The sequence below is a fragment of the Emys orbicularis genome, chromosome 5 (assembly GCF_028017835.1).
Source record: "Emys orbicularis isolate rEmyOrb1 chromosome 5, rEmyOrb1.hap1, whole genome shotgun sequence".
Classification (NCBI taxonomy): Eukaryota; Metazoa; Chordata; order Testudines; family Emydidae; genus Emys; species Emys orbicularis.
Window position 1 is genome coordinate 31125403 of NC_088687.1, and position 13147 is coordinate 31138549.

At 42.0% G+C, this 13147-nt stretch overlaps 1 protein-coding gene across 1 annotated transcript in view; it reads right to left on the minus strand.

Moving 5' to 3' along the window:
* SEC24B (SEC24 homolog B, COPII coat complex component) overlaps positions 1 to 13147 on the minus strand; it is a 76908-nt gene that overhangs the window by 24992 nt on the left and 38769 nt on the right. Inside the window, exons 9-13 of the mRNA XM_065405160.1 lie at positions 12361 to 12487; positions 11631 to 11740; positions 5899 to 6011; positions 455 to 573; positions 14 to 69 (exon numbers count right to left, since the gene is read on the minus strand). Of these exons, the coding sequence (XP_065261232.1) occupies positions 14 to 69; positions 455 to 573; positions 5899 to 6011; positions 11631 to 11740; positions 12361 to 12487 (525 nt within the window). The remainder of the gene's footprint in view (positions 1 to 13; positions 70 to 454; positions 574 to 5898; positions 6012 to 11630; positions 11741 to 12360; positions 12488 to 13147) is intronic.

The following is a 13147-nucleotide window of genomic DNA, read 5'->3' on the forward strand; positions in this document are numbered from 1 at the left end:
TGATCAATCATACCTCTTTGCTTTCATGAAGATTTACAAGTAAGCTGTCAGGTGTAGGTAAGAAAACATCTATGGAGGGAAAAATACAAATTTCATTAAATAATAAAAATACATTACAAACACCACAAAATACTAACTCTGTAGCACTGTAAAAAAAAAAAAAAAAAAAAAAAAAAAAAAGGATTGAATAAACCCTGTTTTTTTCCCCGGTTGTATATACAAAATGTATTTTATACAAAGACTGCTTTGTATCAGTGCCAGTATCATTAACATCAGTTTCATTTTTCAGATCCAAGTATTTTGCAATTTATTTTCGAAGTAAACTTATTTTAACTGATCACTATAATACGCTGCTATGCATATTCATCATATTTAAGCAGATTTTAATCTGTCCTTAAAAATGTGAAATAAAAACTCTTGAATATTTTTGATTCCTTTTCTTCTTGTTACTTACCATCAATATCTGAGACAATCAGCATTTGAGGCTGTGATAAACCTTCCTGCAAGTTGTAGAACTGAACAGTGCTGTCAAATGTTATGAATCCTATTCTTGTTCTCGAATCTCCAGGCAGCCTTAAGATTAAAAAAAAAAAAAATTAAAGACAAAGCCAAAAATCCAGATCTCAGATACACATCTGCAGCTTCCACTTATGTTAAAGGAAACCATGCTTGTGTATTTGAGACAAAACTGGGCCCTAATTGCTTAGGCCAGGTCTACAGTAGAAAGTATACTGGCATAGATGTGTCAGTTAGATGTATGAAAAGGTCACATCTCTAACTGACGTGGTATGCCAGGTACAGCCCTAGTGTAGATGCAATTATGATGGCCAGTATAGCTTATTCCATTTGGGGAAGTGGGCTAAGCTATACTGGCAACAGAATTCTTTTCTGGCAGAAGCTGCATCTCCATTAGGAGAGTTTGCCAGTATAGCCAGACACAAGGTCTTAGTGTCATAGTTCATTTTTCTAAATGTAGTTAAAAATACTTTTAGCATGAATAACCTATGACAGACTGAATTTACTTATTTTAGGCAGTTATGAGAGGAGGTTACTTACCTATCACTGGAGGTTCTTCGAGATGTGTGGTCCTTATCTGTTTTCCACTGAGGGTTTACGCATGCGCACCATGCGTCCTGAGCTGGAGAATTTGAAAGTAATAGTGTGTGTTGGTCCACGCATGTGCCCTTGCCTCATGGTTTCGGACGAGGTGATAAACGGTGGGGCGGACTGACCGTGTATCCAGTTCCTACTCCACTACAAATCGCACAGATCCACAGCAGAGGGGAAGCAGGGTGGGAAGTGGAATACAGATAGGGACCACATATCTCGAGGAACCTCCAGTTACAGGTAAGTAACCTACTCTTCAAGTGATGGTTCCTACTGTATTCCACTGAGGATGATTAACAAGCAGTACTTAAGTCGTAGGAGGCTGCGAGGACGAGGATGGAACAGTTTAGCAGAGGACAGCCATGCCGAATGAGACATCCATCCAGAGTCCTACACCGAGGCATAATGCATAGCGAAGGTATGTACTGAACTCCACATGGCCGCTCTACATATGTCTTGAAAGTGGCACATCATGGAGGATGGCCATTGTTGAAGCCTGGGCTCTCATGGAAGGGGTGCTGATCCCATCCTGTGGAGGCTGGATGGATGTCTATGTGATATGTCCTGCATATCGAGAGCTGTAAACTACATGCCTTCTCCATACGAAACTTGGGTTTTGAAGTAAGTCGAATAGAACCCCATTCCTTGACAGTCCAGAGGAACCCGCTCTATTACCCCTCTTGGTAGTAGGGAGTCCACCTCTAGGGCAAGGATGCTGTCAGGGGAGTGGTCCCTGAGGAGGGAGGGGGCTGTGGATGAGGTAGCATGATGAACTCAATTGTATGGTCATAGTGGATGACATTTAGTGCTCCCTTGTCTGTTGTTATTGCACTCCAACCTAGTAAGAAGAGTGCTACATGACCCCTGAAAGAGGTGGGGTGGTTATATGGTAGCAGGCGAGGTGGTTGGCAGCTCTCTAATGTTCCTCAAATATCTTTTCTGAGAGGGTTGCATGTGTGATGAGGAAGGCTGTGAAGGTGGACCAGGAGGATGAGATTGTTGAGTCTTCTGGTGCTTGCATGGTGGTTTGTAAGGTCTCTGGTGGAAAATCTGGGAAGTCCTGTACCATTGTGAAGGTGGTAGAATTTACACTTGGGCACAGGTGGGTAGATACTCAGCGAACTATGTGTGGCGGGGATCGTCAGTTTTCTGATTAAATCGATGGGATCCATCAAAAGGGAGGTCCTCAATAATATTTTGTACCTCCCTGGGAAAAACATAGGAATGAAATCACGATTCCCTCCTCATGACAATGCCCATAGCCATCAAGTATGATGAAGTATCTGCTGTGTTTATAACTGATTGACGCGCTGTCCTTGCCACCAGTTTGCCTTCCTCCAAGATTGACTGGAACCAGGCCCAATCTTGTTGCAGCAGTTTTTCAGCAAAATCCCCATTTGCTGTAGTTCAGGAAGTCTTATTTGGCAAGCAATGCTTGATAATTTGAAATCCTGAACTGAAGGTTAGCTGAGGAGACAACCTTGCATCCCAGAAGTTCCAACCGTTTGCTCTCCTTATCAGTCGGAGTGAAGCATGGGTGCTGCTGTCTGGACTGCTCCGTTATGGCCTGTACCATAAGGGAATGCGAGGGCAGGGTGGTGGTGGTGAGAAAAGTAACTCAGACCCCTTAGCCAGTACAAACACAGTACAAACTGTTCAAGCTGTTTGGAGGATGGCATCGCTGACTGGCAGAGCAGCCCTACCCAGGATGAGTGAAGGATGTCCAGGAGTTAGTTGATGTTGCGTGACTTGTATCTCCTCCAGGTGGATGTGAAGTTCATCCACCACCCTACCCTTCTGGAATTACCCGAAGTCATCTGGGGGTTAGGGGGAAACCGAAGTCACTGCAGCAACATATGACTATGATGAAAACGCTCCTGGCTCCAGCGATACCATCGGAACGAGACTCAGCGGTTCTTCATGACTGGCTCTGAGTGTCTACTCAAGGGCACTCTAGACGGGAGAGAGATGAAGTCTCCCATACGGAATGGGCGGGTTTCAAGGGTGGGTATTAGCACGATGGATCCGGAGGTGCTGCAATGGGCCTGAGGATGTAGGGAACCAGTGACTCCTCTGCGCTTAGAGTGGAGGATACTGCAACAATGTAGACAGCATCTTTGGGTACTCACAGTGGCAGTAAGGGATGGGCAATCCCTGCACTTCATCTGAATCCTCAGAGGACAAAAACCTCAAACACTAGTTCCATCAGCGATACCGCTGGATCTGGTGGAAGCATGTAGGCCAGTGGAGGATGTAGTGAAGGGTGCCTTGACTGCAGCATGTCCTGGATGGGAGATCTGGCCTCCCTCAGGTGGATGGTAGCAGAAGGTTCTCCCAGGGCAAAGCATTCCTGGGGCTCTGGCACCTTTCCCAACACCCTGGTGCTAATGGTACTTTCCATAGTGGGAACCGATGCTGGAGTGGCAGACTTTCCTGGAGCGGGCGTGTCCCGTACCTTAAGGCATGCTGACACTGATGGCATGCGCGGCTCGGTACCTGGTATCGGTATGGTTTCTTGTCATGTTTATAAGTCTTGGAGCACACTGCTACCCTGTGGCTGGAGATTGTGGAAGGAGTGTCCCCTTTCTTCACTTTGGAGGAAGACTTACTGCCATGCTTATGTGCATGCTTCCTTACCTCCTGAGTAGGCCCCAGCACGGGGTCCATAGTGGTGGTACCACTGGAGCTGGACTTTGTCTCCGTAGCTGGAAGTGCACTCCTGGCTATCTCAGGCCAATGTACAGGGGTTTCCCCAGCCTGGATCTGAATGATGTCTCATGGTAACTTCCACAAGGTGCTTCTTGAGGTGGAGAGACCAGCCTTCTCAGGTACGGCTTGGGAAAGACTGGCAGATACAGCATCTGGATGTAGAGTGGTCTTCTCCCAAGCAGTAGAGGCAGTGTTGATGTTCATCGCCGGCCGAGAAGGAAGGAGGCACATATTTTAAAGCCTGAGGTCTTCAGCATGGTCCAGTATTCGTGCATAGGTGTGGATGGTGGTGGTGTTTACATGTAAACAGATCCCCCAAAGTCCCAATTCTACTCTAAATAACTACTAAAACGATTAAAAACTATGTAAAAACAGTAAAACAGCAAAAGACTACAAAAAACTAACTACATACAATTATACTCTTTTTAAAAGGTGCGTCACACAAGAAGACACTAAGGGCTGGTCAACACCACAGCAGTAAATCGATCTAATTTACGCAACTTCAGTTACGTGAATAACGTAACTGAAGTCGATGTAGTTAGATCCACTTACCGCAGTGGCTACACTGAGCTGTTTCAAAAGGAGAGCATCTCTCGTCGACTTCCCTTACGCTTCTCGGGGAGGTGGAGTACACAAATCCCATCAATTTAGCGTGTCTTTAGCAGACACGCTAAATCGACACTCGACTATGTGGTGGTGAGAAGGAACTGGAGACACAGTCAGTCCGCTCCACCCTTAATCACCTTGGGCAAGGCAAGGGCACATGCGTGGATCGACACTACTACTTTCAAATTCTCTGGCTCCGGATGTATGGTGCGCACACTCAGTGGAATACAATAAGGACCATCACACGAAGAACTTCTGTTACAGTGCTACACTTTCACAAAAGGAAAGAAAGAAAACAGTTCTCTGCATTTATCATGTGACATTGCTATAGGACAATAGTCTGTGCATTGTTACCTACTGCAATTCACTTGGCATTGCAGTATGAAATTACTAAATAGAAAGTAACAAGGAGAGTTGGGTACTGAGGAGTGTGTTCTTGGCTGGCCACTCAACAATTAAAAAGAAAAGAAGAAGAATGTGATCTCAATGTTTCCTGAGCAGGTGAGACAATCATGATAAAAAGCAGAACTATGCAAACTTCCAGATGTCATTACAGATCAGACCTCTTAAATAGGTCAAATTTCAACAGTACTTTATGGTTTACTGCAGAGGATTCAAATTTGTTTGAAAAAATTATTTATGATGGCAAGAACTCATTTGTATTATAATGCACCTAAATTTATTTTTACTTTTCTTTTTTCTCCTCCCTTTATTCTTACATCCTATCTTCTTTTCTTGTACTTTCCCCTCCTTATAGCTTTATTGGATCTGTTTAATCAAAATTTGCAACATAATATTCCAGAGAATGTCCTCCCTGCCACCAACAGAAAATTCAATCTTTTGTTTTCATCCTTTGTTAGAGAAAAATGCCAGTAACTGGTGCAGTGGTGATTTGTTTGTTTAAACTCTAATATGAAAATGTAAGATGTGCATAATATAACCCATATGCTTCAGAGGTAGGACACTTGCTATGTGTATTCTCTGTGTCAAACAGCAATAAAAACACCAATTGAATGGAACTTATAAAGTGGCATTTCAGCAGAGAATACTTTATCAAACTACAGCAAGTGCTCAAAATTCCCAAGTTTGAATGAAAGAAAAACCAAACCAAAAAAGTTATTTTATATCCTGAGATAAAATATTAGAAATTTAGAATTGATGTAAGGAATATCCATAGCTATTTTGAACATTCAGTATATAATTCTTGGGTTATCTAAACAAAACGCTTTGCAGATCACTTCTAATCACATTCATAAAAGATATTCTTCGCCATTATACAAATGGTCCTAATTTACATGGCCATATTCTTTTTCTGGACTGCTACAGACATTTCAAAATCTAATTTGCCATATATTGGTAGGTCCTGTAAATTCTGTATGAAAGTAACAGTAAAAGATACAGCGTAAGTTAACACTGCAGCCTGCTCACAAATATAAAATAAAGTCAATCCAAAAAGAAGATGATGTATATTCTTACTTGTCTAGGTTTTCCAGCAATGACTGACATACAATTGTTAAGTATCCAGCTTCCACTGCATTATGAGACACATCTAAAACAAACAAGTACACTGCAGGCTGAGGAGGACGAAGCTGTAAAATATAAAAAAGAATTCAAAATTCTTATTTTAAAGGGTAAAAAATGTTAATGGATAACCTTCCCTTTTTGGGGGACGGGGGTGGGAGGAGCAAGAGAAGGAAGGGAATGGCTTGCAAAATGCTTAAAAATATATCCTATAATTAAGAACATAAGAATGGCCATACTGGGTCAGACCAAAGGTCCATCCAGCCCAGTATCCTGTCTACCGACAGTGACCAATGCCAGGTGTCCCAGAAGGAGTGAACCTAACAGGTAATGATCAAGTGATCTCTCTCCTACCATCCATCTCCACCCTCTGACAAACAGAGGCTAGGGACACCATTCCTTACCCATCCTGGCTAATAGCCATTAATGGACTTAACCTCCATGAATTTATCTAATTCTCTTTTAAGCCCTGTTATAGTCCTAGCCTTCACAGCCTCCTCAGGCAAGGAGTTCCACAGGTTGACTGGGCGCTGTGTGAAGAAGAACTTCCTTTTATTTGTTTTAAACCTGCTGCCCATTAATTTCATTTGGTGACCCCTAGTTCTTATACTATGGGAACAAGTAAATAACTTTTCCTTATTCACTTTCTCCACACCACTCATGATTTTATATACCTCTATCATATTCCCCCCCCACCCGTCTCCTCTTTTCCAAGCTGAAAAGCCCTAGCCTCTTTAATCTCTCCTCATATGGGACCCGTTCCAAACCCCTCATCATTTTAGTTGCCCTTCTCTGAACCTTTTCTAATGCCAGTATATCTTTTTTGAGATGAGACCACATCTGTACGCAGTATTCGAGATGTGGGCGTACCATGGATTTATAGAACAGCAATAACATATTCTCCGTCTTATTCTCTATCTCTTTTTTAATGATTCCTAACATCCTGTTTGCTTTTTTGACTGCCGCTGCACACTGCGTGGATGTCTTCAGAGAACTATCCATGATGACTCCAAGATCTCTTTCCTGATTAGTTGTAGCTAAATTAGCCCCCATCGTATTGTATGTATAGTTGGGTGTATTTTTTCCAATGTGCATTACTTTACATTTGTCCACATTAAATTTCATCTGCCATTTTGTTGCCCAATCACTTAGTTTTGTGAGATCTTTTTGAAGTTCTTCACACTCTGCTTTAAATTAAATTAACCAAAAATTAGCTTTACACTGTCATTCTGGGCTTTTAACAAAGTAAAATAAAAGAAATTCTCACTTGTGTTAAGTTTATCATTAACATAGAAAACAAAATCAACATCTTAGTCTGTCCTTTTGTCAGCTGGGTCAGAGGACAGCCTTTGATGTCAACTGTAGAATTTATTCTGAAAAATGGCACTGTTCTTTCAGAATGCTGACAATGACACATTTTACTATTCTGAATTACAATAAGCCATCAGCATTACATTGCTACCATAATTATAATTAAGTGTATATTTAATTCTATAATCTAATCCCCTTAGTCACAGAGTTTCACTTCTAAAATAAGACCCAATCCAGCAAAGACTAGTGGTGAATTTAAATTTAACCAATCTGATAGAAATTCAGTAGCTTTTGTGAAAAGACCATTTTAATCCTATTTATTTGCAGCTATGCTTTCTGTAACTGAGTTAATACAGCACTGACCCTGGGTTTCTTCTCTCTCTCTTCCCCCCCCCCCCCACCCCCGATGACCACTCAGAATAAAGGATTTTGGCACCAGAGAGACTTCTCTTAACTCTCTGGTTTGATTCCTTCTGACAAAAATAAAATAAAATTTATTTGACCTACTTTATCTTCCTACTCTGGATGAAAAAGCTTATCCTTTCCACCCAAAACCCAATTTCCTCTTGGATGGGTGTTTGTGCTGTCTTGACCCACTCACGGAAAACAAATCTGCAAGTAAATGGGACTCAATTTAGCCTATGGCCTTGTCTACACTGGCACTTGACAGTGCTGCAACTTTCTCGCTCAGGGGTGTGAAAAAAACACCCCCCGGGCGCTGCAAGTTTCAGTGCTGTAAAGTGGCAATGTAGACAGTGCACCAGTGCTGGGAGCTACTTCCCTCATGGGGATGGTTTTTTTTAACAGCGTTGGGAGAGCTCTCTGCCAGCGCTGGTGCCACAACTACACAGCCACATTAAAGCACTGTGACGACATACTGTATGATTGGGGCTGTTACAGCATAGATCCTGGGTTCTTAAAGCACCCCAAAGATAATAATAAAATAATAATAATAATATATGGAGATATACCTATCTCACAGAGCTGGAAGGGACCCCGAAAGGTCTTCGAGTCGAGCCCCCTGCCTTCACTAGCAGGACCAAGTACTGATTTTGCCCCAGATCCCTAAGTGGCCCCCTCAAGGATTGAACTCACAACCCTGGGTTTAGCAGGCCAATGCTCAAACCACTGAGCTATCCCTCTCCGTAAAAAAAAGGAGATCTGACTCACTATTAGGAGGCACTATCACTTCCACCCCTGTATATCTCAACCTATACCCATACACGATGATTCACATAACTAGTACTTGTCCCCTCCATCATCAAATACCCTTTTGGTGTGGATCAAAATCAAAATAAAATACTGGTTACTGAGGAGGTCCTGTGATGCAGGTAGGAGAAACAGGGAGAAGGAGAGACACCTTTTTCTTCCTTTGTCAACTACATATCTCCTGAGATGAGACTCCCTTATGGAAGTACAGTTGTAAGCACACTCCCGCTAAAGACTACATGAGCAGATGTCTGCTGGTTTAACTCCTGAGTATCCACATCTTTCAAGGCTATTCCTGAGGTCTGAGACTCAGTAGGGCCCTGCATCACACAATAATTTCCAGCACTTTCCAGGTGAGAGGAAATGGAGGGAACACATAGTTTACACAGTAATCCCAAAGACTGATAATGTGTCATGCACTAAGAACGTCCTACTCTGGGTACCTGCTGTAGAATTGATTGCATTTAATATTTTTTCATGTCACAAAGATGTGACAAGGTTGTTACGTTCTGCTGGCTGTTAACATTTGTATTGGAGCACTTTAGATCTGCTAAACCAGTCTGATTGTAGGTTCAAGCATCCAAGATGTGCAGGGCTCATGCTGAGAACAAGTTCCCTGCCCATATGAATTGGGAGTGTTTCTTCTCCCTTGTTGATTTAGGTGCACAGCTACTGCTGAGTTGTCTGAGATTTATCAGGATACATTTGCTATTGCTCTTTGCAGAATGCCAAAATACCCAGTCTCACTCCTCTTAGGTGCAGTTATGTAAAAGGCCTTTTTTCTCTCAGAGACCAGTCTGAGCTAATATGGAACCTGTGATAGTCCTCATTCTATTAGGTTTGTCTCAGTTGTGATATGCAGCCCGTTCAGTTTTTGTACAGGTCCTTCCTGTACTGGTGCTTCCACCACTGTATAGAGTTTCATTTACCTGCTGTCCAAAATTCTCTCTGAGAGCTTGATCTAATGGGATTGTTGCTGAGCGTGTCCTAGAGCAGGGGTTCTCAAACTTTTTATTTCTGAGGCCCCCGCAACATGCTATAAAAACCTCCACAGCCCACCTGTGTCAGAACAACTGTTTGTCTGCATATCCAGTAGATTAAAAGCCAGGGCTGCCGTTAAGGGGGTAGCAAACAGGGCAATTGCCTGTGGCCCCACACCACAGGGGACTCCGCAAAGCTAAATTGCTCGGGCTTTGGCTTCAGCCCCGCATGTCTTGGGCTTTCTGCCCTGAGCCCCAGCGAGTCTAATGCTGGCCCTGCTCTCTGGTTTATTTTGGAGGACCCCCTGAAACCTACTTGCGGCCCCCTCCGGAGGCCCCAGACCCCTGGTTGAGAACCACTGTTCTAGAGTGCCACATTTCCCTCATAACCAGATTGCAGCACACAATCCTCAAGCCCTAGAGTAATGAGACTACAGTCTGAGATGCACAGTGAAATTGCAGGCTCAGGTCTAAAAACAGCTCAGTTTTTAAAATCTCTCCTCCTCGGGGAAGACACAGCCTTGTTCAATACTTGTCAATGCATCTAGATAGGTTAGAAACTGTACCAAGCAAAGAGCGTTCTTCTCATGCTTGATCAGGAGGTCTATGTTCTTGAACATGTTCCAAGTTTCAGCCATTTCCCCCAAGGCTCTGCAGTTTCACTATGATAAGTCAGCTGACCAAATTTGGAATCTTACAGAATCCCCTCCATGAGAAGACAGCTGCAATCACAGATATGACCTTTGTAAACACCCTCAGTATTGAAGCCAGCACAAAGAGCAGGGAGTGGTACTAGAAATGCCAGTTCAGGGTGAACATTTGATGTTATGGAAATATGAAGACATTCTTCTTTTAAATCTACTGAAGAAACGAAATTTCTCCTAGTTGATCACAGCTAATATAGACTGGAGAGACTCCATATCTTGAATTTGAGTCTTGAACATTAACCCACTTCAGATCCAAAGTGGATCTTGTCCCCACCTCTATACCTTTTGGAACTACCAATTACCTAGATTAAATTCCCATCAGCTGCTGCTCTCTGAACAATTGCTCTGATATCTAAGAGATATTTCACTGTCTAGAGGTCAGCTTCCTCTGGGGGAGGAAAAAGGAGGATGGTAGAAAATGGCAACCCTGAGAAGGGGGGGTAAGAGCTTAAAGTCAACCTGGGACACAAATGACAACTATTGTCTGAAATGATCCCTTCCTGTTACAATATAAAGGAAGAGATTCTTCTTTCTCTGAAAATAGGGGAAGGGGACAGTCAAACATTGACAGCTCTGGAAGGCCACAAAAAGCAGTTTAGACTTTGAGTCTGATTTTAAAAATGAATAACTCCCTCCCTTTTAAATCCCAGACCTAGGTCTGTATTTAATAGATTATCTTCTAGAGTGGCTTTTATCTGATGAGTGCTTACACTTCTTAGCCTTTGAAGCTGGCATCACAGAGTCACTCCTATAGATTACTGTCCTCGACACCTAAATATTTCATATCCCCCTCTTAGAAACTCTCTCTTCTTTGCACAAAGCACTATCATTCTGCCTGTACTGCTGCTGGCTGAGTGGGCTGCTTCCACATGTTGCACTATTAGCACCTGCCTCAGGCTGCAATGGAACCCCCACTTTCCGGCCGAGTGCTGGTCAGCAAAGCATGGTTGATGGTGCCCAAAATGCTACTGTAGGATGTATGAAAGCTAGGTATTCTCTTATCAGAAAGATTTTCAGGCCCCATTTCCATACTGAACTGGCTACAGGTTGCTTTCTAGCTGTTAATTTCGTGAGAAGCAGGAATCAATCTGGGGAATGAAAAGGAGTTCTTTGGAAGATGCCAACATTCTTCTGTCTGATCAGTCACTGGTCCTGCCCATGTTTCCAGAGGAAAGGAGAAAGCCAGAGACTGCTGTAGCACAGAATGAGTTTGGTGGTCTTTGGCAAATTAGTGTGTAGGTGCCCACATCACAATTGGCATTAATTGACACCTTTACTGTCAGTTTTCAAATGGGAACTGAGACAATTAGTGTTTCAATCCTAGGGGTCCCTTTAAGTGAAAACTGAGGCACACTGGTAGGGCACTGTGGGGAAGTTTGAAATGCGAGTGATGTACACACTTTTTAGTGGTAAATAGGGTTGTCACTCTAGCACCTTGCACTAGTATTAAATTCACATACTTAAAAATATATATTTTTACCATGTAGTCTGAAGAAGCAATGAACTCCACTGTAGAATTTTGGACCTCTGGCCGTTTATGAGGCTCCCCATAGGATCGTGTCAATGGGTTATACATAAATTCTTCAGGAACTAAACAAAAATTATGAATCCAAAGTAAATTATTCACTGACAGATACACAGATTTTATGCCTATTAGCAACATTCAACATAATGTTAATTGCATTATATGTATTTTAATTACAAAAAGCAGCAATTAGACCATAAACATTTAAAAAGTATGTAAATAAGGAACCAATCAGCGTTGTAAAACCTAAACATCATGATAAAGAATCGGAGACAAGAATGTCTATTTTACGGACAACAAGGTACATGTATACTCTGTGCTTCCAGTGCCCTACAATGACATGTCTCAATGTGCACTGTATTTATGAAACTGGTCTTTGTCTTTGACTGCTGTTACTTATGACCTTGACTTGATTGTGTATTATGCTAGCAGTCAGTGGGGAAAACTGCTTTTAAATTATATAGCTCAGGTTGTCCAATCTGATACGGTGCTCTCAGGCTCCTGACATGTTGCATGGTAGCCTTCACTTGGGCAAAATATAGGTGCTTCTGAAAATGATTTAGATATTAAAAATCCCAGATATTCTAGGTGAAAGACATCTCAGTTGTTGATACAAATGCAAGACATCTTAAATACATTAGGTAGCTGCAAGAAACCAGCTACTTACCTTTGTAATGAAACTTACCATCATTAACTCGATAGCATAAGTTGCATTTCCACCTCCTTTGGTCAATGAAGGAAACAAAAGGGTTGATATATGTCCTGCAGGATCTGCACCTCACAATGGTGCTTGATGTTATTACAGGTAATTGCTAAAAAGTAAAATAATGAAAAGCTGTAGCAAAGAGGATCCTAGTAAAATTTTTAGAGGACAGGATTGTGCAATATCTCAATCTCTGAAAGCTTCATAAAACCAAAATATTCTGTTAATCTTGTCTCCCACTTAGTCCTTTTAGCTCATTTATATACAGTGAAATATTCACACCTTTACATTCTCTCTTTACAATAGGAAGACATAATAAAGTATTATTTTGACTGAACCAGAATTTGATCTCACATATACCAGTGTAAATCATGAGTAATTTCATTTAAGTCTATTGTGTTATACTTGTCCACAAAATGTTGGAGAGAAGAATCTGGTCTGATAATGGACATTAATATATTTAGTTGGATAAAAGGAATCTGATTGATCCCCGTGACTGCAAGGGTCAGATCAGAAATCATTTTACTGTAATTCTAGATAAGCAATAACACTGTTGAAGTTAAGTTATGCAGGAATACTTGTACATCTTGGATGACTGAGGGCACTAGCGGTTGGATCTTGTGCCTGAAAGAATACCCAAGACAAGCGAATACCCACATGGTATAGCTTCATGCTTTTTTATGTATAAGCAATAGCACTTGATACAGAGAGAGCCATAGGTTTTCATAGGAAGTTAATAAGGACAAGAGTTGCTTAATGTGTGTGCACA